A 27,124-nucleotide genomic window follows, 5' to 3' on the forward strand; every position below is an offset into this window, starting at 1 on the left:
CCAGACTGCAGGTTCAGGGAAGGAAGTGATTAGCAATGCTAAGTAAGGGTGAGTTCCTGTATCCCAGTGGTTAAACCGAGGGAAAGGGAGAACTGAAGTGGAAGGTTTGAGGTGCCCAGCTCATGACAGAGTTGGAGTTATGTTACAGAAGACAAGGGCTGCCTGTCCCAAGTCCTATCACCAATCCTGGCATTTTGCATCAACTACTTTCCTCAAGTCAACACAGTTCCTTTTCCTGGCACTTTCCCTGCAGTTTCACAGCACTCCAGCCTTGTGCACGCAACACACCATGTTCACCTTTACTGCAGGGCCTGACTCCTTTTCAGTGCCAGTCCTTTCACAGTCTCAGGCTGGCTTCTGATGCATGCTAGGGAATGGGCACCTGCCCGTCCTCTTTCCAGGCTGGGCAAAGGCAAAGCTTAAACTTGACCAGTGCCTGCTCCTGTTCTAAACTTTGCTTGCATGTGCATGCTTCCCTGCCCACAGCCCACGAGATGGAGAAAAACACCTGCTTCATGAATCACCTGTGGGAGGCATACAGCCCTGCCCTGGGATGCCTGCCACAAGCCCCACACTCTTAGTGGAGATTCTGCCATAGGCTTTGTATGGGTAGAGTCAGAGAGAGCTCTGTCCTTGATGGCTTGGCAGTCCTGTTTGGTCACGAGGTGCAAAAAACCCCCTGAGTTCCCAATGGTTAGTTTTAATACTTTAGGAACACAGATTTTTTTGTCCTTTGTTGTCTTCACAGGAACAGGGACAGACCCATCCTCTGCAGTCTCTGTCCCTCAGTCCTTTGCCACCCCTGCCAACAGCCACCACATGGAGATGAGAAGCAATTGAAACTCCTGCTGAGCAGTTAGTTTCTGAAAGGCTCAGACAGTGTCTGGCATCTTATTAAAAGTCAGGAGACTAGAACTGTCTGATTGAGTGATTATTCAGGTTTACTGTTTTTCTCCCAAACCAGGAAAATTGCATTTAAGAGCACCTGGGAAAAATAATTTCTTCACCTCTGCTCTGTGTGTGCATGTACATGTACACATACACATGCAAAACTATGCCCCTCCAGTAGTGGACTTTCACAGGAGGAGGTAGAGCATGCATCAAGGTAGAGTTGGTACCTGGGCGAGGTGACCATCACACAAGCTGGAGCTGAAGGCAAGGGAGAGCTGGAATACATTCAACAGTTCCTTTGGCCAACAGTTGCATTTAGAGACCTTTATCAAGAGCAATTGGCAAGGCTGTACTGCTGAGGGGATGTGAGGGGCTAGAGTCTCAATGCACTGCATTACTATCTGGAGGCTGCTTCAAAGAAGAGCTGATGGCACAGGAGCTTGCAGGAAGGGCACAGGAGATACAGCTGTCACAGCATGTTCAGTTGCATCTTGTACTCCAAAGCTGCCTGAGTCCTACTGCAGGAAGTATTAGGAGAAACCATGGGAAGCATGAGGAGAGAGCAATAGAGGAGCTAGAAGGTTTGTCCATTGGCAATGGCAGAAATGGTATCTTCATGGGCATCATCATCAACAACTGGCACAATGGTGGCAAGGTCAGGGGTCATGCTTACTTTAATTCTTCTTCCCAGGTGTGTACTAGATATGTGACACCCCCCCACACCCCGGCCCAGGCCCTCACAGTACAGGCACAACTGCTGGACTGTTGTGATCCCTCAGTCCATCCACTCAGGCACAGGACCACATGGGCTCAACTTTAATGTGGGCTGTGTCCCAGCTGGGGAACTTCCTTCAATTCAGTGCCCAACCTGAAATATTGGGCAAAAGCAGGAGTCATGGTGTGGCAGTTCCTCTCCTTTCCTTTATCACAAATTTGGGAGCTCCTCCACCCCTTTCTGAGGAACCATGTGCGATTGTGGGGACAGAAGGTAAGACAAACAAGGAGGGCATGATCCAGTCCCTCCATGGCTATCATCAGGCTGTGGAAGGTGCCTTGTCTTGGCCAGTAGTGAGGGTGGCTCTGTAGGCAGATCCCTAGGCAGCACTCTCTCTGTGGGATGGTGTCAGGATACAGCATGTACCGTGTCAAGATTCTGTCTTATCCTTCCAGAAGGGATTTCTCCAGACCTGTCCTGGCTTCAGGCTACTACTAACAAGCCATCCCCCTTCTGGCAGCTGCATATGTCACCCCACAAGACAAAATATTACATCTTCCTAGCTTCAGCTTGCTCCTTTGGCTCCCTGAATCCCCCTTTCCTACCCTGCAATTAAAATAGTGGGGGGTGGAGGGAATGGAGCCATGTCCAGATCTGAGGGCCCTTGTTAGCACAGGCTGCTATAGCTCTGCATTTGCACTCCACGTGATGCTCAGCCCTTCCTTCCTCATTCTCATTTTGAGATACGCTGTCCCTGTCTCCGCCTTCCACCAGAGCCTTCCAGCTGCCTCCCTGGCTGCAAAAGAGCCCCCATCCTAGCTCCACACACCTAGCCACAGGCAACACCTCTTTCTAGCTGGATATATGCTCTCCACTGATTACCATCCTCCTTCCCATCTTTGATTGCTTACATTCCCTCTCTCCCACCCAAGACCCATCATTTCCTGATGCCACTGTTTGTACCACACAGGGACTTGCTGCCTACCTCAACTACAGACAGCACTGTAGTCAGCCAAGGCTCGTTCCTCTGCAAAAGGAAATGAGGAAGTCAATTACACACACATGCATGCACACAGAGAAGAGTGCACATCTTTTCCTAGCCAGAGAACTAGGAACCCAGCTCCCAAGCCCAGAGTAGGAGGGAATCTGCAACCCACCTGGCTGGTAGTAATCATAGATTTTGATGCTGGCTGGTTTCAGGTTCTTCATCTGAATTACTTGTTCCAGTTGCAGAATAAAACTCTGAGATTCATCGTTCAGCTTGTGGAGGTGGAAAGAAATTAGCAAGAAAGGGGAGAAAGAAGTCATTGCATCTTCATCTTCCCTTGCTTGAATGTTTTCCTGCACTAAATCTCTCTAATCCATTAAAGATTCTGGATTTTAGAAATGGAGTATGTGTGAGGAATAGCAAATGCTAACCCAATTACAATGAAATTGGGCAAGCTTCCTCTGCTCACAGTTCTACCAGTACTCTTTCCTCATGCCTAGCCCAGCCTTGGGCTTCTCACACAGCTCCTTGTCCTCTGGCCTCTTGCTCTTGCTGTGCCAAACCAAATGCTTTTGTTCCCACTTACCTTCTCCAGATAAATGTAGACCACATCAGCTTTCACTTCTATTTTCTTAACGATGGTTCTGCACTCCAGCTGGGATAGGAAACAATAACACAAGGAAATTTGTGAGCACTTTCCTTAGGGCTTCCTGTCCTGAGGGACCCACTGTTGTATTGAAGGGATGGTGCGGAGCTGGACTCTGTGTGGAACTGTGTCTTTCTCACACATAAGGGTTTTAGTGGTTGTATCTTTGGTATTCCCTCCTGGACATCCCTTCTGAGCACCTCGGGGATGAATTATGCTGTCCCTGCTCAGTTAGAGCAATCTCCCACTCCAGGGGCAAAAGGCTGTGTGAATAGTACATAGGACTGATGCATTGGTCAGCAAACAGGTGCAGGCACCAGTAAAGATTCTTGTTATCTCATCTCACTGACTGCTAGACTGCTCTTAAAGACCTGCCTGGGGGCTGTGCAAATATTTAATCTTTCAGTTTTATGGCTTAATTGGAAAAAAATTATATTTTTGGCTAGAACTATAGTCTCTCTAAGAAATCTTGTCTTAGAATTTCTGGCAAACAAATCCTGGTGTTTAGCACACCCAGCAGCACATTTTGTTCCTGGCCCAAGGCAGAATAGTGTCAGTGGGAGAAGCTGAACCACCTCTAATCTCCTGTAGCCAACCCTTGCGGGCCCTGTACAGAAATGAGGTTTTGGTTCAATTACAACAGCAAAGGGCCCCTGCTAATTTAGTTACCTCATGGCCTGAAATGAAGAGTTCCCAATAGGAGCAAGCAGGTGGGACCCATTCACCACAGCTGCTTTTTTTTTTATTCCAAAGTCCTTACCAACATCCTGGACCTGGGAGCCAGGATGAATCCAGACAGCAGGGAGACCTCCACAATCACCATGTTGGATGTGACTCTGCTCCCGATGTAGCTGAAGAAGGAGAAACAGTCAGAGGGTCTGACTCTGTGAGAATAGTGCCCTCCCAACCCCCCTTCCCTCCACCACCATACCCTGTGTGCAGGACCCTGAGCCAGGTAGCCCATCTGGGACTGGGGGCACAGTAGCCACTGCTCCCTCTCGCAGGAGGCAGCCAGCACCTTCCTTCCCCACCCCTTCCACCTACCAAATTCACCCTCTGTCCTGTCCGCCCCAAGTGCTGGGTCCCTCCATTGCAGCCCTGAGGCTTTCCCAGCTGCTGTCCCCAAGCACAGTAGGTCTTGCTGGAGGAGGAAACAACCCTTGGGGTCACCTGGCAAGGATGCGGATGGTGAGGACACGTGCATCGGCCTGGCTACAGTTGGTCAGCTCTGTGTTGACACGCAGAGTGAAGGTTACAGCAGCCCGTGGGGGAGGCTCGTGGTACCTCAGCACTGTCTGCAGGGCGAGGACCAGGAGGGGAAAAGACAGGCCAGGCATGATCTCATGCAGGGAGAAGAGGCAGACTCCTCCACCTCTCCTCTCTCCCACGCTCGTCCCACCACCTCACCTGAGCAAAGACGCAGCTGCTGCCGTGGACCTGCACTAGGAACTGCCCCGGGACCTCTGTCAGTGCTGCCTGCTGCACCAGCAGCCGCTTCTGGTGGTTGACTTGGAAAGCCTTCCCAAAGCCCCTCTGGGACTTCACCCTCACAAGTGCCTGGCCTGATGTGCTGAACGTCCTTGCTGCGTATTTTGCTAAGGCTTGCAAGGCAACAACTGTGTCCTAGAGAGGGAGAGACAGTCACCCCTCTGAAAGCATCAGCTCTAGTGAAGCCGACTTGGAGCAGGAAGACCTCGAGAGGACTCGCCCTGCCAACCTCAGGTGCAAAAGTATATTAATCCACAGGGAGCTACTTGTTACCTGGGTGGAGGCAAAGCCCCCGTAGGCATTCTGCTGCCGGGTCAGCCACGCCACAATACCAGCTGCAGTTGTCATGTCACCTGCATGCACCCGTGGCTTAGAGAGGTATGCCAGGAGCACGTAGGCTGTCAACTCTATGTCCACTGACTGAGTACCAGGCCAGAAGTCTGTGGAAGCTGGAGAGCTTGGCTTGGGGCTCCAGTGGATTTGTCCTCCTGCAGAAGGAAAAGGAGCATGCAGGCTGTCTGGACAGGACATAATTGGGGGTTCACAGGAAACAAAACCCAGAGTGCTTTCAGGGTTCCTTCAGCTCATTCCTTGTACTCAGGCCAGGGTCGCTTTCTTCAGTTTATTCTCCAGGGCTTCATCCGGTCTTAGCTCAAGCTCACAGATTCCTACCTCCTTCCTCAAGAGGACCTTGAAATCCTCCAGGCTGAGGAAACTCTTTCTGATAAGTCACCCTCACAGCTTGTGAAATAACTTATTGTATTTTCAGTCACACAGTGCAGTTACTGCACAAATACAAGGAATATGTACAAATATATATGTCATTTTTAACTGCCCTAGCTGGGCACACATTAATCCAGATCCCAGTAGGTGAACGAGAAGCATCACCCCAACAGCAGTCAGCACCTGATTTGATGGCCTGTTCCTCCAGTTTGTACAGCAGCTCCTGGGTTGTCTCATAGTCCCCAGCCAGGGCAAAGGCATAGGCTAGCACAGCTTCTGTGTAGATGTTGGTGATGTTGTGAACTGCCTGCTGCAGACAGCGGAGGGTAGTCTGCATGAGCTTGCCCTGCATTGGGAGAAGAGACACATGCCAAACTCTGACAGAAGCAAAACAGGGGGCAGGGGAGCTCATTCCAGGGAGCCGGACTATGTCTTCCTGATTTAGCTCCAGAGGAACCCATCAAATTACACACTCTTTTGAGAAAACAGGCAGTGCAGCCCCAGTGTGCACTGGGAGCCATAGCCACCAAACACTATGGCACCATGCCAGTTTTACAGCACTGCCTCTTTTGAGGAATGACTTCACAGTTTGGCCAAACATTGGCTCTCCCCCAGCAGCTCCCTACCTGTTCCTGGCCTGGAGAATGCCAGCATTATGAGCTGACGTATCCGCACAGCGGTGCCCAGGCGTGGGAGCGTACAGGAGAGCAGGAGGGAGCGGGAGCGTGCTCACCTTCAGAGGCTGACCCAGCTCCAGCAGTGCTGCAGCGACATACGCCCCCAGGGAGATTTCATCATCCATGCTGCCCTGTGAAGGGAATGCACCTTTCACTCTCTAAGTGGTGTTTGCAGGGTGCAGGCAGTGACTCCCCAGAAGGAAAAGCATTCCTTTCATGTTCCCCACCCCATACTCTGCTCTCCTTGAGGCTGGTTGCATGGGTTGCAGGAATGATTTTCCAGGATCCTTTGGGATCCCACAATCTTTTGCTGTCACAACATCTGTTCAGCCATTCCCCAGCTGTGCTGCCTGGCTTGGCCCTCATTTACCTTTAAAGAGGAGTGAAGGAGGCTCCCTTTGGTGGCAAAGCAGCCACTGGGGAGCTGGTTTTGCTCTAGCCAGTGTAGGGCATCCTGGACATTCTTGTCATCTACATAGATGTATTTTCTGGCTTGGCCGAAACTCTTGACTACAAAAGCTGTCAGCCTAGGAAGAGGATGAGTTGTGAGAGAAAAAGAAACACAAAAAAGGCAAAGAGAAAGTCAAAGGCCTCCTGGTGCTTGTCCCTGAAGTTAACACTGACATAGTGGGGTGCCAAAAAAGAGTTAATTTCGTACAGAAAGGCAAGCTAAAAGTGGATATGGTCCACAGGACCCAAGTGACTCCTCTCCCTCAGCCTGGCTCCACAAGTGTACTCCTCATATACTACTGCTTTACCCAGTCATTTCACAGGTGAAAAACCTCTTACCCCTTCTACTTTTACCCAATACACTTCATCTCCCCCAAATACCTAGAGACAATCTCGAATTCCCCATTTTCTTCCTCCCTTCCTTTCTCCATTTCTCCCAGCCCAGACACCACAGGGTCAAGCTGGGCCAATGCAGCTCTTTCAAACTCTCCCAAGCAATGCCCTCCCTGGGGAAATGATTTTTTATTGCTCCTCCCTGATCTACCTCCAGTCAGTATGTACCTATCTTGGCTGCTGGGACACCACCAGCAGAACCTGGTGTTGTCTGTGGGGCAACAGCAGGGCCATAGAGGCAAAAAAGGACCTCCCACCACCTGGGACCACATCTTTGTTGTTCCACTTTCCCAGAAACTCTGCTGCCCTGCCTCACTGCTTTTTCAAGTGGCTCAAGTTCCTCAGTCTGTCTCCCTGCCAGAGACCTCCTGGGGTCTCCATCCAAAAGAAGGAACACCCATCCTATCAGCTTTCCCAGGCACATTAGCTGCTCTGGCTTAGACAGGAAAAATCAGGAGTGAGGGATATTTGCAATGCTTACCAAGTGTTCCCTTCCACATCCTGCTGCCCAAAGACACTGTAGGACCCATCTCTGTGCCTATAAAGAAGCTGCATCTGGTACCCTGGGGAGATGGGAACACTGATTAATACAGCACAGTAACACAGAGGGGCCAACATTGACAGAGTGAGTGCAAGGGCAAGAGCTATTGGTAGGCTGGACGCAGGGGAAGGCAGAGGAGCAAGGTGGGTCTGTTGTACTTGCCATTGCGCAGGACTCTTGTTGCCCTCTCCTTGATCTCAGGGGTCAGCTGCCTCGTCTTCTCCAGGTACTGCAGCACATAGACAATGGGGGCAAACAGCACCATGTTCTGCTCCCCACAGCCGTGGGGCATCTGCACCAGACGGTCCAGGTTCTGCAGTGCTGTCCCCATGAGGTCACCTACGCAAGGTTGTAAGAAACAAAGCAAGCGTAAGTATGATTTGAGGTGCTTCTCAGCCAGGCAGTGGATAATAGTGTTTTATCTCAGCACAGGAGGAAAACACTGGGGAGAGGAGGAAAGAGGAGTAAACAACAGAGGGCAGGATGGAGAGTGGTGACTGTTTTGCCTCTTCCCAGTCTGGCATCATCATGCAGGGTGACCACACTATGGAGTCCCTGAGGAACTTTCCCTTATCAGCTTTTGCAGTCTGAAGTACTATTTGTAAAAGGCTATGAGCAGAGCTGCAGTTGCTCAGTGTGTGTCATACAGACAGACAAATACAAAAGCACTTAGGGAAAGGTTGAGATGTTTCTGGTCTTTAGCCAGGCCTGTTCTACCTGGCCATATGTCAAGCATCAAAATGTCAGTAAGCCAGCAGGGGTGCTAGTCAGATGGTGTGAAGGTGTCCATATGTCCTCCAGCCAGCCAGAAAAGCCTTGTATTCAGTTTCCTCCGTTGCGGCTCTGTTGCATAATACCTATGGCTAATTATGCCAGGCCTGGCTTCATACCAATTCTGGCATGGGGGCAAATGAGCCCAGTGCAAATAAGTGTATTGAATGGTGGGTATGTCTGGTCCCAGTAGCCTCTCCAAAGTGTTCTTTTGCAACTTAGTAATGCTGAGAATGACTTCTTCTCTCCAAGAGCTTCTGTTGTAGCAGCAAAACTTAACAGGGAGACAAGATGATTATGAGCTTTGCTGATTGTAGCTACACAGAACTAGCCAAGGTCCCAAAGTCTCAGTAAAAATAATGGCCTAGAGTCTCTGCTCCAAAGTCCTAGCTAGAAAAATAAGGATTATTCTCCTCTGCAGATTACTTTTCCCATGAAAGCCTAAGCACTAATCCAAAAATCTGAAAGCCTGGTGTTGGCAAATCTTGCAGAAAATAGAAATGCAGCATCCTCTCTTTTGAGCAGTTTCATGTCAAATGCATCCCCTGACACCATCACCAAGTTAAGCCTTGTCACATCTGTAACAGCAGTCAGTGAGCCCACAATAGAAATCACTTACCTGAGATGGAAATGGAAGCGCTGGCAGATCCCTTTACTATGTTGTCAGGGAGGCGAAGGGACACAGGTTCTTCGGCCATGTTTCCTGATAACGACAGGATAAAGCTGTAGCATGAAAAATCAAGCCAAATGGATCTAACCAGAGGACAAGACTGGCATAGATAAATGGGACACTGCCTACATCTCGCTCACACAGACTGCTCCCTACAGTCTGTCCCAGTCATGACACCAAGCTCTATCGCCTGGAAACTTCAGATTAGAAGAGAGATGAGAGCTGCTGCCCAGGCTGAGGGTTCACCAAGCTTCACAACTCAATTCACTACATTTCACAAGCTTCACAAGAATCACAGTTGGTCGTCACTCAGCAGGGGCACATCCTGGAGAGACTTGCAATGCTGCAGGGACAGGGTGGAACGGTTGGCTCTCACTGGTGACTCTCAAGGCTCTCACTGGTGACTCTCAAGCCCCAGGAACGCCCAGAGGCTGCAGTGTGGGAAGGAGACTACAGAGCAGGATTTTGCCACATATACTCAGTAGCAAATTCAGTAGGACGGCACATGTGGAAGTAATATTTCTTGTTCTTTCCTGTCTAATAGGAAGTTAAATTTCCTATGTGAAAAATCATTTGAAAACATTATTTCATCAGACCTCCCACACTTTAGTCCTACTCTCAGGTCTCATTATTTCAGGCTGCAGGACCCACTCAGGCTGTCCACATACCTCCTCTCGGGCACAGAAGGGAGCTGTAAGACTTCTCCACTAAAACACCTTCTGGCTGCCAGGGCAGGAACATGAACATGGGACAGGAGAAACAAGATTACACACAAAATTCACAAACAGCAGTAAAATTTCAGAGCAAGTTCAGGTCTGGATTCAGTGGTTAGTCCCCAGCCTGTCAGGGACTCCATCCTCCTCAACTTTGGCAGGTCTGCACTGAAGTTGCCTGCTTCACTGCTCAAGAGAGCAAGAGCAAGCCTGAGGGACGGGGCTCTCTGGTCAGTGAGCATATACAAAAGCTCATGTACAATGGGTGATTGAGCAGGGAAAGGTACAGGGAGAAACACAGGCATGGTGTATGAATGCAGCTCAAGAAAGAGTACCGCAAGAAGGGAATAGGCTGGGCTAGGTCCTGGGGGGGGACAAAGCAAACTGAGCCACAGCCTTGGTAGGCTAATGCTGGCCAAAAAATGAGGAGAGAAAACCATTTAGCCCAGCTCAGCCTCCCTTCCCCCAGGGGCAGGGATATTCAGAGAGAGAAGCAAGCTTGCTTTCATACTGACCCGGACCAGCAAGTGTTTGACGAGCGTATGCCTCCGCCTCATGGTAGCTGGCAAGGGCTTCCTGCCCCCACAGCGTGGTGTGGTGTCCAGTACCTCTATCCTCAGTGTGATATTCAGAATCCCTAGCAAATAAATTGAACAGAGCCTGTTTCTTATACCTGTGGCCAAATGGAGTCAACTTGCTTTAAATGATAGTGGTCTGAGATGCTTCGGGTGGCTGGTCTTCATAGCCTCAGCAGTTTGGCTGGTAAAGATGAGTCAGCCAGTACTGATGGCTTGTTCAGACACCCGAAGCATGAGGGAACTAGGTAATGCCTCACCAACAGTGACTTCATTGCACTACATATGACTGTAACAACAGAAGGTGCAGCAGCCTCTTGGACCCCAGTGTCCCCTTTCCATTGCATATGAAGCACAGCAATACAAGGTTCCCCCACCCACATTCATGCAGCCCCTTCTTCCCCAGTTGGTCCCACAGCCATCTCTTCAAGAGTTCTCCATGCCACCCATTCAGTTCCTGCCCTCTCTGATGAGCCTGTCTAAGAAGAGAGAAAGCAAGCAGACACAATGGATCACACGCTTGAACCACTAAGAACAAACTTCAGGATCCAGAGGAGGCAAGGCTCTGCCAGCTACCTCCCACTCCCTCTTCACTTCAGTTTTAGGGTTCCCCATCACCGCTCCCATTTTTGCTGCCATACCCAGCTGGACTGCTGTCACATTCCACGTGAAGGTCTTGGACTCCTCTGCACACAGACACTCCTTGTCCCTGCAGGTCCGGCATGGCTCCACCTGGAAGTCTGAGGATTTAGCCAGGGCCACATGGATCTGAGGGAATGACAGATGCAGGCGAGTGACTGGGCAACTCAGGAGAGATGGCTTGGCACAATGCGCTCTAAAACTGGAGGGCATGGTAGGTCTGTCCCACACAGTGTCACCTGTGGCACAGGCACACACCTGTATGCACTGCTGTAGGTAGCTGAAGACAGTAGCTTTCAGCACAAAGGTCTCTCCTCGGATGACAGAATATGGCAGCGTCACATCCATGAAGAAGGGCTGGAATGTTCTGAGGCTCGTGGCCGGGGCAAGGCCAAATCCCCTCCCAGCCAAGCAGAATGTCTTAACTTTCCACTCTGCGGCAGCAGCAGGTGCTGCAACTGGGACACTCCTGCTGCCGTTGGAGCTGAGAGGAAGAGAGCACTTGCATGAAGAAATTCATCCCACTCCACTGCAATGGGGAGGGCTCATGGCCCTGGATGAGGGAGGCTATGCAGGTCCTCATGCTCAGATCAACCTCTGATATATTGATACAACCAATGACTTCTACTCCAGTGGCTCACAGCAAGGCATCTCTCAGCAATTTCTTCCCTAAAGCCATAAACCCTGCTTCAATGCCATGAGTAATGGCTTCATACCCTTCTCCTGAGCAAGACACTGCCCGAGCATTCCAGCTCTGTACACTCAGTCAACAGCATGATGTCAGTCAACAGCATGATGTTCTGGAAAGCAGCAGCACCATATCCTCCTGAGTGCTGATTAATCAGTCTTAATCTAAGGCAACAAGGGCTACAAATTTAGCTGGTTGAGTGTTGACAAGTTAGTAGAGTGTACCCCAATGTGTGAAGAGAAGATACTTGGTGGTTTGGTCTTGAAGTGTATTGCCCTTCTCTAAACCTGTGTAGACTTCAGTTCTGCACCTCAAAATCTACTAGTCCTTCAGTTTGACTCACTACAAATGCAGGAAAGAGCCACAAAATTCACATGCAGACCTCTCTTTACACCTATGGCTGGACTTTTGCACAAATGCAAGTCAGCCAAGACTCAATAACAAAAGGCTCATCCTTCTGTCCATTTGTAAATCTGGCATCACTTACCCAACAGAGAACAGATTCCAGATCCAAGTTTCAGGGAAATAGTGGTGAAGTCTTCCATGGGATGTAAATTGGGGTTGTTCTTTAGTGATTCTTTGGTCTTCTGTAGAAGGCCCCCCTGAAAGAAAGAATAAGGAGTCCCACCAGAGTGCGAGAGGTGAACCATGCCTATGATAGACATCCTAGCACTGGGGCAAGAGGCAAAGCAAGCAGTAAGAGACACGTGGGAAGAGTCTGACAGAGGAAAACACAAGGGTATGGGGTGATTTGGTAGGAGAGGGAAAATAGGACGGGAAAAGAGAGAGGTAACAGGAGAATCAGCTTGCAGTGAGCTGGCTGCAAGTTTTCCAAGGCTTGGTTAGACAAAGCCCCTTGCTGACCTGACCCAGAGTTGGTGCTAAGGAGACTAGGGACCTTCAGAGAGCCATTTTAACCAACACTTCTGTAATTCTGTGAATCACAGTACTGTTTGCTTTTCTGCAGAAAACTCACAGCCCTCTGCAAGCAATGTTTTAAATATCAGCAGGCGTGTGAGCCAGCTTAGTATGATTATCTAGTACAAACTGAGACATAGAGGAAGGAAGTGACTGTCCCTGCAGCTGCAGGTGGAGACAGAAGCCAGGTCTCAGCACAACCTGTGGGGTAGTCACTGGGAAACAGCTCCTGGCCCATGCTCGTGTTTGTCTGCGCCAGGAAAGGGAATGCCATCCTTTAATGTCAGGGAACATCCAGGTAGTGACATGCTTCAGAGCCCTTTTTATAGGGACGGGGTCATTCCTGCCGAGGCTGGTGGACCGGGCAGCTAGGCTGTGGCAGCAGCACCCATTACTCCTCAGAGAGCCAATATCCACCACCAGCAAACCCGAGATCAGAGGGCTCTTCCATCTGGGTGACCTCATGTCGCAGGTAGGCTGAAAGTGCAGCTCACCCATGGTCAGCTTCCTATCCACCCGATGAAAGCACTGAGACGGCTTCTTGATTACAAGGTTTGAGAAGATTTTCAGCCCCATGTTCTGTTAGGAAGAGGAGGGCAGGGGAGGCAGAAAAGCATCTGTGAGTGGGGAAGAGCAGCCACTGTTATTCAAAATGACTCTGAAAACCATTGGGGCCAGGACAGCCTGGTGCCTGGGCAGCCCAGAGTAGCACTGGGCCAAGCAGACACAGTACTGAGGGAGGCATGGCACAGCCTCCCCAGTCCCTTCTTTCTCAGGAGGTCACTAAACCACCACCTCTCTTCTGGGGGACACTGGGATGTCTTGCTCCTCTCAACGCATTTCCAGTAGCAAGGGCACAGAGGAGAGGTGTCAGTGTCCTGCCCCGTGCCCTCATGCACGCTGGAGGGAATAGCTGGATGAAATCTGCCCCCTGAAGTCATACAGAGGTGTGACGGGGAGCACACCCCCCATTCAGCCCCTGGGGCTGTGACATGGGCCTGTCCACAAACACAAGAGGTGTCCCTGTGCTGTGAAAGAGCCTCCTAGGATGTGCCTCTATTGCTAAATAAAAGAGGATAGGGTCTGATCCCCAGGTCCAAGGCCAAATGGCACTGCCTGTCTTGTGTCCACGCTGCTTAAGGTTAGCCCTTTCTAGAGGAGATCTGCCTTAAAGATACCAAGAGATCTGCCTGGGAACAGCCCAAAACAGTGCCAGAGAGCAGGCTAACAACTAAGCCATGTCAACGATCTGTGGTCTAATGCTTGGGATCACTCCCCATCTCTCTTTTCTCTAATACTGTAGACAAACAGGACACAGCCCAGGACCTCATTCCCAAGCCCAAAAAGCTGGGTTTTGCTGGTCCAGGATCTCATCATCTTGCTTTCTGTATCTGTGGAGGGGAACACAGGTGTTCATACTCATAATGGGATTGTATGTCTCTTAAGAGAGCACAGCTAGGTCAGGACAGACAGCAGGGGCTGTCTGGAGAAGGCAAGGCCTTCTCAGACTGCTTGGGGAGAAAGATATCTCAGGTGCTCATAATTTCAACAGCTCTGCGAAAAGTCATGAGGTGATTACCCGGAAGAGGTTAAAGATGTCAGGCTGAAAGGAATGCTGTGTCTTCCCTCGTAGCAGAGATGACGTGGACTGGGGCTGAACACAGTGATCTGAATGCTCTTCTACTTGGGCAGGGTATCCATGTCGGTAGGCAGCAGGGAACAAACCATAGACCTAGGGAAACTCACAGGCAGGGAAGAATGGGGCAAGGAGCAGATACCTCCAGATGTTCACTCCACCGTCCCCTATACATATCTGTTCCTGCCCATCTCCCTAGGCAGGCCCTGCTTTCTCCTCCGCACAAACACCTCCTCATCCATTAGCCTCCAGCTCCCCTTGCCACAGCCCCTGCCTGCCTCCCCCAGCCCATCTGTCACTCCTGTTTTTTTGGCTGGTTGCACAGACGCTCACCATTTGTCTGGTCAGCTCGCTCTCTGGTCTCACGAAGAACATGTTTTCATCCACTGCCTGTACTGCACACAGGGAGCCAGGGGCTGCCTGCAGTCGGAGCTGCACTGTTGACCCTGGGTGGGCTTCTTTAGCTTGGAACTCTACCTTGACCTTGAGCAACACACCAGGAAAGGAAATATGAAAAAGAGAGAAAGAAGGGTGAGGAGGCTGACAGACAGGCAACACAGACAGAAAGAGGGAGACCAGCTGGAGTCTTCCCTGCTCAGCCACTGCTATGAACAGAAGTCACTGTTGAAGCTTTCCTGGTCCCTGGGCACTGTGCTGCAGACATCCCCTTCCTCTTTTCTCCCCAGTTCTCTCTTTGAAGGATCTGAGGGTCTCCTTCCCTCAGGCCTGCTGAGTCCTGCCTGTCAGCTCTCCCCCAGCTGCAGGAGTGAGTCTTACCTGGTTTTCAAAGCACAAGGCAACATCAAAACGGATGCTGTCAGCTGTTACCCCTCCACTGGGGAAAATGGTGTACACCACTAAGGAAGGTGATGGGGTGAAGTCAGCAGTGAAGGTCAAAGGGATGGAGAAGGAGCCCTTCAACACTGAGGAAGGAAAGGCAAAACGTTTTCAACACAGCCCCACCGAGATCTCCTTCTGCCCTCCTTCTTTCTTCTGCTTTATAATCCCACAATGTCAAACCAATTCCTGCTGTTGCTCTGTCTGCCCTCTCCCTCCATTCTCTGACCCCATGTGCTCCATCTTCCCACAGGTCCTCCCAGTCTATCTTCCCATCATTGTTTCCCTCGTTCTGTCTTTTCGGCCTCTTCCAGCTGACACAATTGCTTCTGCAGCCTCTCTCTGTCCTGTTCGCTGACTGCCCAGGACCTATAAATTCAGGGAATCTGGGAGAAACTCTGGCAACTCTCCCTGTCCAACCTAGAAACCCACCAGGCGCAACTGTTTCCCGTTGTCCGGCTGCCACAGACTTACTGTTCAGCTTCCCGACCTGGACACTCCTTTGGCCCCTGACAACAATTCCAGCCTTCCCAGTGACCTGCGAGAGGAGGGACAAGCGATGAGCAGGCTGCTGTTTGCCACCAGAGCGCAGTCACACTCACCCATGTGTATCTTGCTCTCCTAAGCAACCTCAGAAATAAACTATGGGTCCAATCCAACCCCACATCTCGGGTCCAGCAGATTTGCAGACATCACAGTGTTGGAGGAGAAGCCTTAACACATGAGATTCTGGTCTGGCAGACAGGACAATGGATGGGTAGTAGGTTCACTGGAGATAAGGCATTTCCCCTCTAGTAGGCAGGTCTCCAGACCAGACCAAAAGCCATTTCCACTGAGCAGCTGTTTGATAACCAGAGTGAAAAAGTGATTCTCCCATCCAGTTTTAAAGGGAGAAGAGTTTGACAGCAGACTCTGCACAAGACAATTCCCGCTGCAGCCTTGGCAGAGGCTAAGGGGACAATGGGCTGCAAAGGCAGAAGCCTCCTCCCATCCATGGAGGTGACTGGGGCCCCAATACCAGGATCACACTGTGGCCAGGCTGAGCTCTACTGGGTGTAGTGTTCACCCCGTTCTCCAAGAACAAGTTTTTCCTGTCATCCCTCCATGGATGATCTAAATTACTCCCTCAACATTTCATTGGGGTCTGGTCCCATCAGGGCAGCCTTTCCCCCAGGTTCTCCACTACCCTTACTCACATAATATGCAAAACCTATACGGCTGGTGTCTTCTCCCAGGTCATCCCGACTGAGCGTGAAGGTCACCTGGACATTCTGCTTCAGCCCACAAGGCAGTGTTTCTGTGAGTGGGTGTATGTCCAGGAAGCTCTTGGTTGTGACATGGAAGGGCTGGAGGTGATGGTAAGCATTTGTGTAACTGAAGTCTGTTTTTCGAGGTGTGTGCGTGAGATCCTCCAGTGTGAACCTTCCCTGAGAGGGGACACAGAAATCAAGAGTTTCATGCTTCAGTGCTTTGTTAGGATGTCGTCAGCTTGGTTTGGAAAAGGCTGTTGTTTAGTGCCTTCCTGCTGGCTCTGCACAGGCAGAGCTGTGTGGGGAGCTGGCAGGGGGGCTCCAGGGCAGGAGTGGGGAGCACTAGCACAGCTCAAGGATTCTCACTTTCCTGTGTGCAGAGGTGGGATTTACCTCCAAAGAGACTGATGAGCTGTTCCAGGCAGTTGTGTCCAGGTTGAATGATGCTATTCCACTGCCATCTGTGATGTATGTTTTGATAAGCCGACGCCTCATGAACTTTATCACGAGATAAACTTTTCTGTTTTTCATACCATTTCCATAGTGATCCTGAAGCTTAATCTGATGACAACAGGGTGAGGCAGAAAAGCCAAAGTCAGATATTTCTTCCAGTGTCATACCCAAAACCTTCCTCCCTCTGACAAACATAGAGCCTCCTGTGTAGGTGGCCTTAACTTCAGTGTGGCCCCAGGAAGACAGGAGACCTATAAAACTCCCTCATCTCTAAAGCTAAGCTGAGAGTGATTAAAACATAACCGCTCCAAAAGGTGTATGTGGCTATAGCATGAGGGGCTCATCTCCTAGCCAACAGCTGAGACATCCTTGCATCCCAGCATCCCTGCTGAGACATCACTCATCACTCTCAGCAGAAGCTGGAGGTTTAAACACATCAGGGAATCTGAAATGCAGAAACTGGAGCCGCACTGTCAAGTAATGTGACACACTGCAAGGTAAAGTACTCTGAGGAATAGAAAATGGTTTGGGTCAGCAAAATTTACTAGACATTAAATTCCTTGGCAAATGATGGGGAGGGAAGAAGCAAGGGAAAAAAATCACCTTCCCCCTGTAGGGTACTCCAGGGATGTAATATGCATTTGGTGTCTCAAACACTGCCCTTGCAGCTGTCCTGGAGATGAGGATTTGGCTGGAGGCATTGATCTGCACCCCTGTTGGAACGCAGAGTGCAAGGGAAGCAGGATCAGTATCAGAGGTGACTACCGCACCCTAGTTTAATCTCACTTTGTTATTCCCAGCCTCTCTAAGCAAAGTGTCTCAAAATTCCTTCCCGACACCAGCACCCTTCAAGGTTTGGAGGCTGTTCCTGTGGCAGCTCCTTCTTTAGTTAAGATGTCTCCAAGCCCTTTTGTGGCCTCACAGACCACACTCCCAGCCACACCTCATCTGCCTGCTGCTGGCAGAGTAGCTCTCCATGGGCACAGCAAGTTCCTCAGGCAGGACTGCTCTCCGTGTCCCGTGATGGTCCCAGTACCAGTTGGAGGAGAGGGGGAAGTGTGCCCACACTGACCCTCACACCCCCAGAATGGTCCCTCTCACCCATGCACCTACTCTGCTGAGCCCCTGGGTACCTGTGCCCATCTCCAGGAGAGAGGCTTCTGCATAGAGTTTGCTATCTTCCTCGCTGGGAGCCAGGTTGAAGACTGATGTGCTTACAGAAGGGGTGAAGCATCCCTTGCTCATGGTCTGCAATAGGAAGTTGTAGATATTATTTGGGGCTGGGGAGAAGGGAAGAAGTCAGAAGTACAAGGTATTAGTCATTCTGTCATAACTGTTGACTGCAACAAGTAATAATGCAGACTCATATATAGATAGATATGGTTCACATTTAAAATTCTGTATTTTCTATTTTATATGCATGAATATGTGCAATTCATATTGTAGAAATATAAAACAAAACACACATCACAGTTTTGTCAAAGTTACAATGTTGGCAACTTTCCAGCTTTCGCAGAAAACTGAAGACTGCACTAACTGGATCACAGAGCAAATACATGAGTATTTTAATAGATCTAGCTAGAAGAACTGCAGAATCAAACAAAAATTCAAAGTAACAAATCATTTCCAGAGCTGGAAGATTACAACTACCGTAACAAGTCATAACGACAAATCATAAAGCATGAAAAGTTTTCAACCATATATGTACAAGGGAAGAGCCCAGCTATGAAATACTTTGTTAGGAATGGAAAGATGTAATAAGGAAAATACAAAAATATGTACTATATAAATATATAAAAAGAGAAAATAAAGTATAAAAGCCACTGTGTGATCTGGCTATGGAATTAACCATGTCTCAACCATACGTTAGTGTCCTTGTGCAGCTCCAGGACAGGTTCACCTTAACACGGTAATTTTGCACCTGAGTAAGCTCTATTAATTGCTGTTTCTTACACTGCATGAATTTCTGCCAAGTTATGCTTCTTTCCAGAAAAGAACAGAACTCTAAAGAAGAACTTCTGGGGGTAAAGGCTTCTCAGTTGCTCTGAGCACCAATAATTGCATTAATTGAATAAAAACAATTACTTATTAGTCTACATATACATTACAGAGGTTGGCAAACCTTCCCTACATAGCAGTTCATTCTGTTCACTCAGCTGTTGACGCTTGGTCCTGTGTGGTGCTCCTTCACTACCCGTCTATCTTCCAGGATTTTACTCACCGGACCACTGTATTCCCTACAGATGTCCTTGCTGGTATTTTGAGGATGCCTCCTTGCCTTCTGGCACAAAGTCACCCACATGATCCCTTGCACTGCTTTCCCGTAGCTGTACCTGTAGGCAGAACAAAAGAGGAGCTGCCGAGCAGAGGTACTGTGTATTTTGCTGAGCACATTGCTCCACACAGGTGGCCTTCCTGATGAAGGTCATAATGCAGCTGGTAAGCTGGCAGGCATAAATGAAAATATAGCACGTTGTGTACTTGGGGAGTGGAACAGCACAATCCTGCGTCCAACAGAGGCAGAAACAAAGCAGAGATGGGAAAGGACCCACGCTCTCCAAAGCTCTCCCACTTCTGGGTGCTTGCTGTCCTGGAACTGCAGGCAGACACTGAGAGCTGACCTGAGCTGATGTGTCCACGCAGCACGGAGCAACACCCAATGGAGATATTAGCTCAGGTGTGAAAGCAGCAGAAACCTGTGTCTATGCAGACAGCAACAGCAAGTGCATGGTATGGCAGTAATAGAGCTACAGAGTGACCTCAAACCTGCCTCACTATGGGCTTATCTCATGATCTGGACTCGTTTCCATCATCAGACCTGCTCTGCTGTTTTTTGCAAGGTACAGCAGAAGTGTGCCCTTGTCAGTGCAGACATTTCCCCTGCCTGCCTTGCTGCATTTCCCTGCTTTGACTCCTCTCTGGCTTTCCCTTTGGAGCAATGCTCCTGACAGTATCAGTAACAGGAAGACATCTGTGACCCATCCTGGGGATGCAGAGTGCTGTACTGTTTTCTAGTAGAGCTTCATATGGTCTAATTTTAAATGTCCCAATTAGTGAGAAATTATGTCAGACCAGCAGCAAAGAGACAACAAAAGTCTCCGGACAATCCAGCCCCAAATACAAATGAGCTCACCCCCTTTTATCTGTCTACAAAGTGCTTTGCAGATCATTCTCCTTCCTCCTTTGTGCTTATACCATCTGAGGTCATGCCTTCCTTCACACCCTCATCTGCTCAGTTTTTTGCTAATGACTATATAACTAGAGAAACCTATCTGCTCCTTATAAACTCAGCAGCGTGTAAGTAAGAAGGAACAGCATAACCTTCTAAAGAAACACACACACAGCTTCCAGAGCAGGGTATCACTTGCCTAGACAAGTCTCCCTATAGCTGGATGGTCTCTCCCAAGTGTGGCTCGTGTACCTCATCCCCAAGGAAGAAGCCATCACTTTGACTCTTGCACTATTTGGGATTCTTTGAAAGGAACAACTGTGTTTGGCCCTTCTTGAGCCACTTCTCTTTGACGGATTCAAGAGATAGGAGACATACGGAAGGAAAGACACAGTTTTGATGAGCTCTTTCCCCTGAACATCCTCCTTACCTGCCACACGCACGCAGTGGGAAAGTTTTATCTGAAGCATAAATCTGAGCTGGTCCCTCGAAGAAAACATCAAACTTTTGCAACACTGGAACAAAAACCACAGAGTTACTCCCTCAAAGGCAACAGACTACCTAGACATGGGATCACAAAAGGGAAGAGTGTGTTCATATCAGGCTGGAGTCCCATGAAGGAACATGTTCATGAGGTAAAAGCAAGGACTAATTAAAAACAGGGAAACCAAAGAAAGAATCCCCTTTTTCCCCCAACATACGAACAGTCTCGCAGAGGCCTTTAGTGTATTTTCACTCTGTGCCAGCCTAGTTCTTAGCAGATACCTTCTCCAGGAATCTCAAGCACAGTCTCCCTTGTGTTCATTTCTGATATTGCCCAGGCTATACGCTATAGATTTGTGTTTAATCCTAGCTCTCAGATGGTAAATCTTAGTTTATAGTATTTGGCTATATATTGTTATACAGACAGAAACAAGCATCTTTTTCCATCCCATTCTTTGTTCTCCATACTCCATCTTACCGTGTTCCTCCACCTTAAAGGTACTGGACACTTTTGGTTTCACCACACTGATGGTGTAAGTCCCCAGAGAGAGTTCGGCAGCTAACTGGAAAGAGAGATCTGCAATGCCCTGTTTTGGTCTCACATCCAGCCACTGGCCAATACGGTTTTGGTTTGGGTCCTGCAGTCCGAGGGAAGTAAAGAAGAGGCAGTCATCAGCAACACCTGCTATTCTCTACCCAGCCCACTGGATTCAAAGGCATTTCAGAGATTTCAGAGGCTTTCACAGGTTCCTGCTGTTTTTTCCCCAGATGGTGCTGAAGTGACCTGAGTGCTGGAACATCAACAGAGGTGAACCCAACCCACCCAGGGTTACTCTACTCTGTACTGCCACTGAAAAGGAAGGTATGAAAGGTCCTGACACTTAGACTCTCCAATCTTCTGTAAAGATGAACTGTAAGAGTTAGCTAAAGCCTGGCTGGCATTCCTGAATGTAGAAATGGATGGAAGCTGAACCCTTTGGATCCTCAATGCTTGTTAACAAGAGGGATGTGGATATAGTATGCATGTGCATGTGTATACACAGACCCTAAGAAAAGTAACATGACTCAGTAAGACTAGGTATTATCCATACTGAAGTACCTTTCCTCATAACACCTGAGGAGTCTGAAACACCCACCTGGACTTCCACCACGGAGTACTGCAAAGCAAACAGACAGCAATGTCAGAAACTGGCATGACATAGCAACCTGCATATAAACTTATCTTACCCACCTTGTCCGTGTGCTGTGACAACACCACCAGTCCCAAACATTACAATACAAGGAGCTTGATCCTACCAACACCAGGAGAATGGCTTTGAAATAGTAAGGAAAATATGTAACACAAAAATCTGTGCTATTCTTTGGATTTGCTTTTTGATCCCTTAATTTTCAAGATGCACTTTAATAGATATCCTACAGCTGTGAAAACTAGAATTTACTATTAAAAAAAAGGAGAAAAGTAGGCTCACAAATACCATCATCCCAAGTTCACAAATATTAAAAGGTGCCAGTTTTTTAACATAAAGCCCAAGAATTAGCAAAACTGCATCACCTATAGGAATAATGCACCCCACATTTTCCTGTAAAATCCCTGGCCTAGGAGGCAAGGCTTCAAGACACGAATTACTGCTGACTGCAGCTGACAGTAACAGGGAGGGACAAAGAAGGACATACTTCAGCCCTTCTAAGCCTATTAATTCTCTGTTTGTTCTTATATCACTGCAGCTATCAGTCAGGAGGCAGCAGTGGTGAAGGACATGTGATTTGGGAGCATGAGGCATAAGGAGGCAGGAGCACGGGCTTGGGAGAGTAACCAGTCTGTAAACAGAAGGCCACATGTAATTCACATTATTCATCATTCTAAGCTTTCATGCAAGTTATCATAGGCAGCTCTGTTTTCACTTAAACAAAAAAACTGTGAAGGTTAACTATTTTCGTAATTTGAATCTAATGTCAATGCTAAAACTAAACATGCTGGTGAACGGCACCCATGTTATCTCCAACTCATCTAATTATTATAGCTTTAATGCTGCAGTACATTCAAGCCTCATAATAGCTTTGGTTAAGCATGACCTTTTTTGAATTTTCATCACAGCGTTATTAACAGTTATAACGCTGATTTACTTACACTCACACATAGACGTCAAACATTTATGGTCAAATATCTTCATGAACCAACTGTAGGCGTGGAAGCAAGTGTATTGTTTACTCTATGATCTAACTAATATAAGACATATGACTTCTCTGTTGGGAGGAGAAAGGAGTGCATGATCCTAGGCCCTCACCAATAACTCAAAAAAGAGGAAATGAAGCCAGCAATAAAGGAGCTGGAAGGATCTCTCCCTTTATTTCAGTCTAGAGGGATTTGATCCAACTCTGCTCACGTGTGCCCTTCAGTATTTATCTGTCATGGCATGAATTCCTGTTGGCTCTCCTTAAATTGCTTGAGGACAGAGGAGTGTGAAATAGCTATAGCTGCTGGCTGCAGGTATAATTGCTTACCGTAGAAAGATGCTAGTCTTGCAGTTTCCTGGCTAGCACATATGCAAGTCTCTGGCAACTTCTCACTCCCTTGACATGAGGAGAATGAGCTGCTGCCAGCAGCAAGTCAGTATAATTTGGTTATACTGTTTTGTCTCTTTTCTTTTTTTATGATCACTTCATGTGTATCCTTTTCCATATCAATTAATTTTTCTTAAAATTTTGCTGATGTGTCACAGCTTGCTTCAGACCCTCCTGCCTCCCTAAGGTGCAACACACTCCACAAAGCGCTGAACTTTCCAGAGCTGCGGGGGGGGAGCTTTGGGTCTGGCAGGGTCTATACACAACTTGTCTGGTAATTGTGCCCATGGCCAGCAGCCCACAGATGTCCCCAGAAGCCCTGCCTGTTTTTTTGGCGCGGGGGGCAGAGGCACAGGTGCACGCAGCTCCTGGGCTGCCCTGTACTAACTCAGCTAGCAGGGATCGCTGGCACACTCCCCAAATACCATCAGCAGCGCCAAGCCTCCCACCAGCCAGCAGCCGTCCTGTGAGAGCAACAGCACAGCTGTTGGCAAACGGGCACTGCTGTTCCAGTTTAGTTTAGTAGAGGGTTGGTGTTGGCCGCCCTGGGTGCTGCAGACATTGGGACTGTCTCAGCCTCCACGGCATGGGGCTTGCAGAGGAGGCAGAACTGACAGAGGAAGCCTGGAGACTTCCTCGCCTCCACTTAGATGGGCTTTACCTTGCTGTTAACGGGAGCAAAATCTTCGGTCAATGTCACAATCCGGAATTTCACTGAAGGAAGAAAATGGAGAAGAGCACATTATAGAGATAAAGCGTGTTCGGGAACGGACTTGCCCTGCACTTGCCTCACCCCAAAATCACAGCTGCCCACACAGCCCTACCAGCAGCCCCACGCCTGCCCTGCAGCCCCCCTTTACCCCTTGCTCAGCCCTGCTCACCGACTCTTCCCCCAAAACGTGTAGCAGCAGCACAGCAGCACAGCAGCCAGCCTCACAATTTAGGGTCTTTCCCACGGGCTACGCCCAGAGTTACCTTTATGTTTCCTTGTCTGCAGTGTGAGCAGACGCGTCCTACCTGGCCCTGGCCGAGAAGACCATGTTCAGGTCTGTTCCCTCTTCCAAGCCAGCTCTGCTCCTAAAGCATGTGAAACAGACCCTTCCAGTCCCCTCCCGCCCCTAAAATGTGGTGCATGGATACATCACTCCAGAAGGCAGCAGATAGCTTCCCCCTCAATCCTCACGGAGGCTGCAGGGCACAAAGTGCTCGGTACGCCACTCATGGGAAACTGGGAACAAAGTCCAGGCAGGTCAAGGCAGGGGAACTGTCAGGGTGCTCCATGCACTGCTCACCTGTCTGTCCTGGGTTATAGATGGGTTTATCCATCTGGATGAAGGTCCCTGTGCCAGCCCTGTGGATCAGGACTTGCTTCTCTTCATTTGCACTGAAGTAGTGGCCATTGGAGATGTGCAGGTGGACAGTGCCCACCTCCTGGCTGCCTGCAGGTTGGGGGACCTAGGACATAACAGAGGAGCCACCAGGTTAGCAGGCAGTAGGAGTTGACAAGATGGCATCAGAGTAGTGCTCTTCTCCTTGCTCCTGCTGCACTGTGAGGCCAGCCTCTTCTCCATCTTACTTTGAAGGCCAGCACAGGGTGTCCCCTCAGTGGCTGAGGGCTGTGTCTATGGAAGCACAGGGGACAACACCTTTGCACTTGGACAAGAGGAAAGGGGAGCCTGTTCTGGCACAGAAATTGTGTCTGCCCCTTCACAGGGCCACCTGTAGAGCCTGCATGGAGCAAGATGGAGAAGACTTAACCCAAGGGAAGAAAAGGTCTACGTTGATGAGAAATCTGTTTCCTAGAGTGTGCAGGTCATGGAGGCTGAAATCCACTCTTATTCATCAGTGCAAACCAAGAAAATAAGGTTCATGAGTTTGGCAGATCAGAAAGACCTGTGCTGAGCTTGTGTGCATGCCCTCCTATGTCTTTCCTAGTCCTCTGGCACATTTTCCAGCCCTTAAAGGGAAGCTTGGAGGGAAGCAGACATGATGGGAGGCTGTCTGAGATGAAAAGTCTGGCTATTCCTGCATCACGATTCACAAATGACACCCTGTGACAGTGCTTCCTTCTCAGAGCAGAGAATGAGCTGTACAGCTGCCATTTGGGTGCTTCTAAGCACCTCCGTCCTCCTCAGTCCTTTGGTGCCTGGCCAGGCAAGCCTTCCTTCAGTGTGCCACCAGGGTGGATTGTGAGATACCTAGCAGGAACGGTATCATGCAGACAGACAAAGGCAGGGAGCAAAGACACCAGGCTCCCACTAAACACTCCCCCTGACTGTGCATTCACTTCTTTCCATGCCCTCTCTCCTCCCATCATCTTCATTCTCTATTTCTCTGGTGAGAGGAGTCACGAGCCAAAAGAGCATGCTGGGAGCTGCCAGCTAGAGGTCCCTGCCGAGAATGATCCTGACCTGAAATTTGGAGCACTCGAAGATCCAGTTGTTCCGGACGACCTTGCGGTAGAGGCTGAGGTTGCCAGATGGATGCACAAGAGTTAAGGCCACACGAATAGGCTTCTCCACCCCACGGAGGTCCAAGCACACCCTCTGAGAAGAGGGGTAGGGCAGTGCAGCTGGAACGATGATCAAGTACCTCCTGCGGTGGGGAAACAAGACATCACATTCTGGGAGTAGTCTCACCCACTCTTGGCACTCATACTCTATAGTGTGAGGAAGCAGGAGGGTTTGCCACCGCTCTGAGGGCGGGAGGTGCTGCTCTGATGGAGTGAGAGGGACAGATTAACAATGAGAGTGTGAACCTCTCACAGGGGTGATGGAAGGTATATAGTTAATTTCAGATAAATACAAGAGAAATGCTTTCAGGTGACCTCAGGTCACACTGGTGGGTACATGGTTTTGGAGGATGCTGCAGTAGTACAGAGAAACATATACAGTAGAGACCATCTCTACTTCTGCAAAGGGAACCATTCTTAGGTGTTCCCAGTACACATGGAAAATGCAACACTCCAGCCCCTCAACAGAAAAAGATTCGCCCTTCTTGCTTTGAGACGGCTCCTCAACTACCTTGGCAGCAGATTGGTTCCTGTTTAATCATCCCCAGCCCTGCAGCCCTTTTCATTTGCCCTTCACTTTATCCTACACCTTTCCCTTCAGCCTGCCTCAGACTGCAGTCCCTCATTCTTCTTGTTCCCACCGCGAGTCCTCACCTAGTTCTTGTACTGCAGCGATATCCATGAGAGAGGTTCCCACCTTCAGGAGGATCCTGTGTTCATAACAAGTCTTGTGGCATGCTGCATACCACCCCATGTCTATACCTTCCAGGAGATGACTTACCACCCCATGTCTATCCCTTCCAGGAGATGACTTCCCATGCTCTCTCCCTGCTATCCTGGCCCCTCCCTCTGTATCACAACTATCTATCACTAGATTTTCAAATGGCACTTACGGTTGTGCCACTATTCCCAGGGTGTAGAGCAGGCAGCTCAGGAGGAAGGGAGTCCACATTTTCATGGGAGACCCCCAGAGAGGTGGATTCCTCTGGAGGGCTGGTCAGGAGAGAAGGTAGGGTGCAGCTTCTCTCCTTCCAAAGTCTCCAGGCCACCTGCTGTTGTTGCCGTTCTCCTAAGAAGCAGACAAGGAGCCCCAAGTTTCTTTCTTCTGCCTCATTCCTGTGTTTATAGTGCTGCAGGCACAGGGTTGTACCCTTCAGGATGTTCCCCAGCCAATCCAAGTCTTTTTGGACTCCAGCCTCTCTGCTCTCCTACTCCCCTGTGGATGGACCAGCATCATTCAGACAAATTTGCTTTTTATTTTGCTAAGCAACAGCCTGTTTCCTGTTCACTGCGCTGACCCTGCTCCCTATGCCAGCTGCAGCCCCAGTCCCATTGTTTTGCCTCCAGCTGGATTGTCCCACGACCCCTTGGCATGTGCACTCAGCTGGAGCTCACGGTGAGCTCTTGTGGTCATACTGTCCCCAAGCTTTTGGAGTCTGTAGCTCCTGAGGCAGGTCTCAGTCTTGAACTGGAGACGAGGCTTTGTACAAAATAAGCATATATGCATAGTGCTCTGCCCCTTCGCAGAATGCTGCCTTACCCAGGAGGAGTGCAGAGAGAGCAGGCAGAGCTGGAGTCCTCACCTACAGGTATTTCAGTTTGAAGAGGAAATCTAACAGCTGCTGTTCACTCCAGCTGTATCACACAGTCCTCAGTGGTCCAGTTCAGGGCCAACTTACACACACACTCACCGGTGGAAATGAGGGTTGGACACTGGTAAGACAGGTCAAAAACTG

The 27,124-nt window shown here is 49.3% G+C and overlaps 1 protein-coding gene across 1 annotated transcript; it reads right to left on the reverse strand.

Annotated features, from left to right (window-relative positions):
• Nucleotides 1–2,592: 2,592 nt before the first annotated feature.
• On the reverse strand, nucleotides 2,593–26,340 carry LOC140658983 (alpha-2-macroglobulin-like protein 1). The gene is made up of 35 exons (XM_072878114.1): nucleotides 26,282–26,340; nucleotides 25,288–25,471; nucleotides 24,169–24,331; nucleotides 23,538–23,590; nucleotides 21,451–21,471; nucleotides 20,793–20,952; nucleotides 20,262–20,346; nucleotides 18,884–18,995; nucleotides 17,796–17,910; nucleotides 17,266–17,375; nucleotides 16,603–16,770; nucleotides 16,156–16,386; nucleotides 15,434–15,497; nucleotides 14,900–15,045; nucleotides 14,456–14,605; nucleotides 14,066–14,218; nucleotides 12,981–13,065; nucleotides 12,056–12,170; nucleotides 11,139–11,364; nucleotides 10,883–11,009; nucleotides 10,182–10,303; nucleotides 9,622–9,676; nucleotides 8,903–8,986; nucleotides 7,675–7,851; nucleotides 7,453–7,534; nucleotides 6,499–6,655; nucleotides 6,185–6,259; nucleotides 5,635–5,797; nucleotides 5,002–5,216; nucleotides 4,648–4,863; nucleotides 4,411–4,535; nucleotides 4,001–4,091; nucleotides 3,181–3,249; nucleotides 2,764–2,866; nucleotides 2,593–2,633 (listed from the first exon to the last, which is right to left on the reverse strand). The coding sequence occupies exons 1-35, from the start codon at nucleotides 26,338–26,340 to the stop codon at nucleotides 2,593–2,595; spliced, it is 4,302 nt and encodes a 1,433-aa protein (XP_072734215.1).
• Between the last annotated feature and the right edge of the window lie 784 nt (nucleotides 26,341–27,124).

This window comes from Ciconia boyciana, chromosome 1 (assembly GCF_034638445.1).
Source record: "Ciconia boyciana chromosome 1, ASM3463844v1, whole genome shotgun sequence".
NCBI classification, from domain to species: domain Eukaryota; kingdom Metazoa; phylum Chordata; class Aves; order Ciconiiformes; family Ciconiidae; genus Ciconia; species Ciconia boyciana.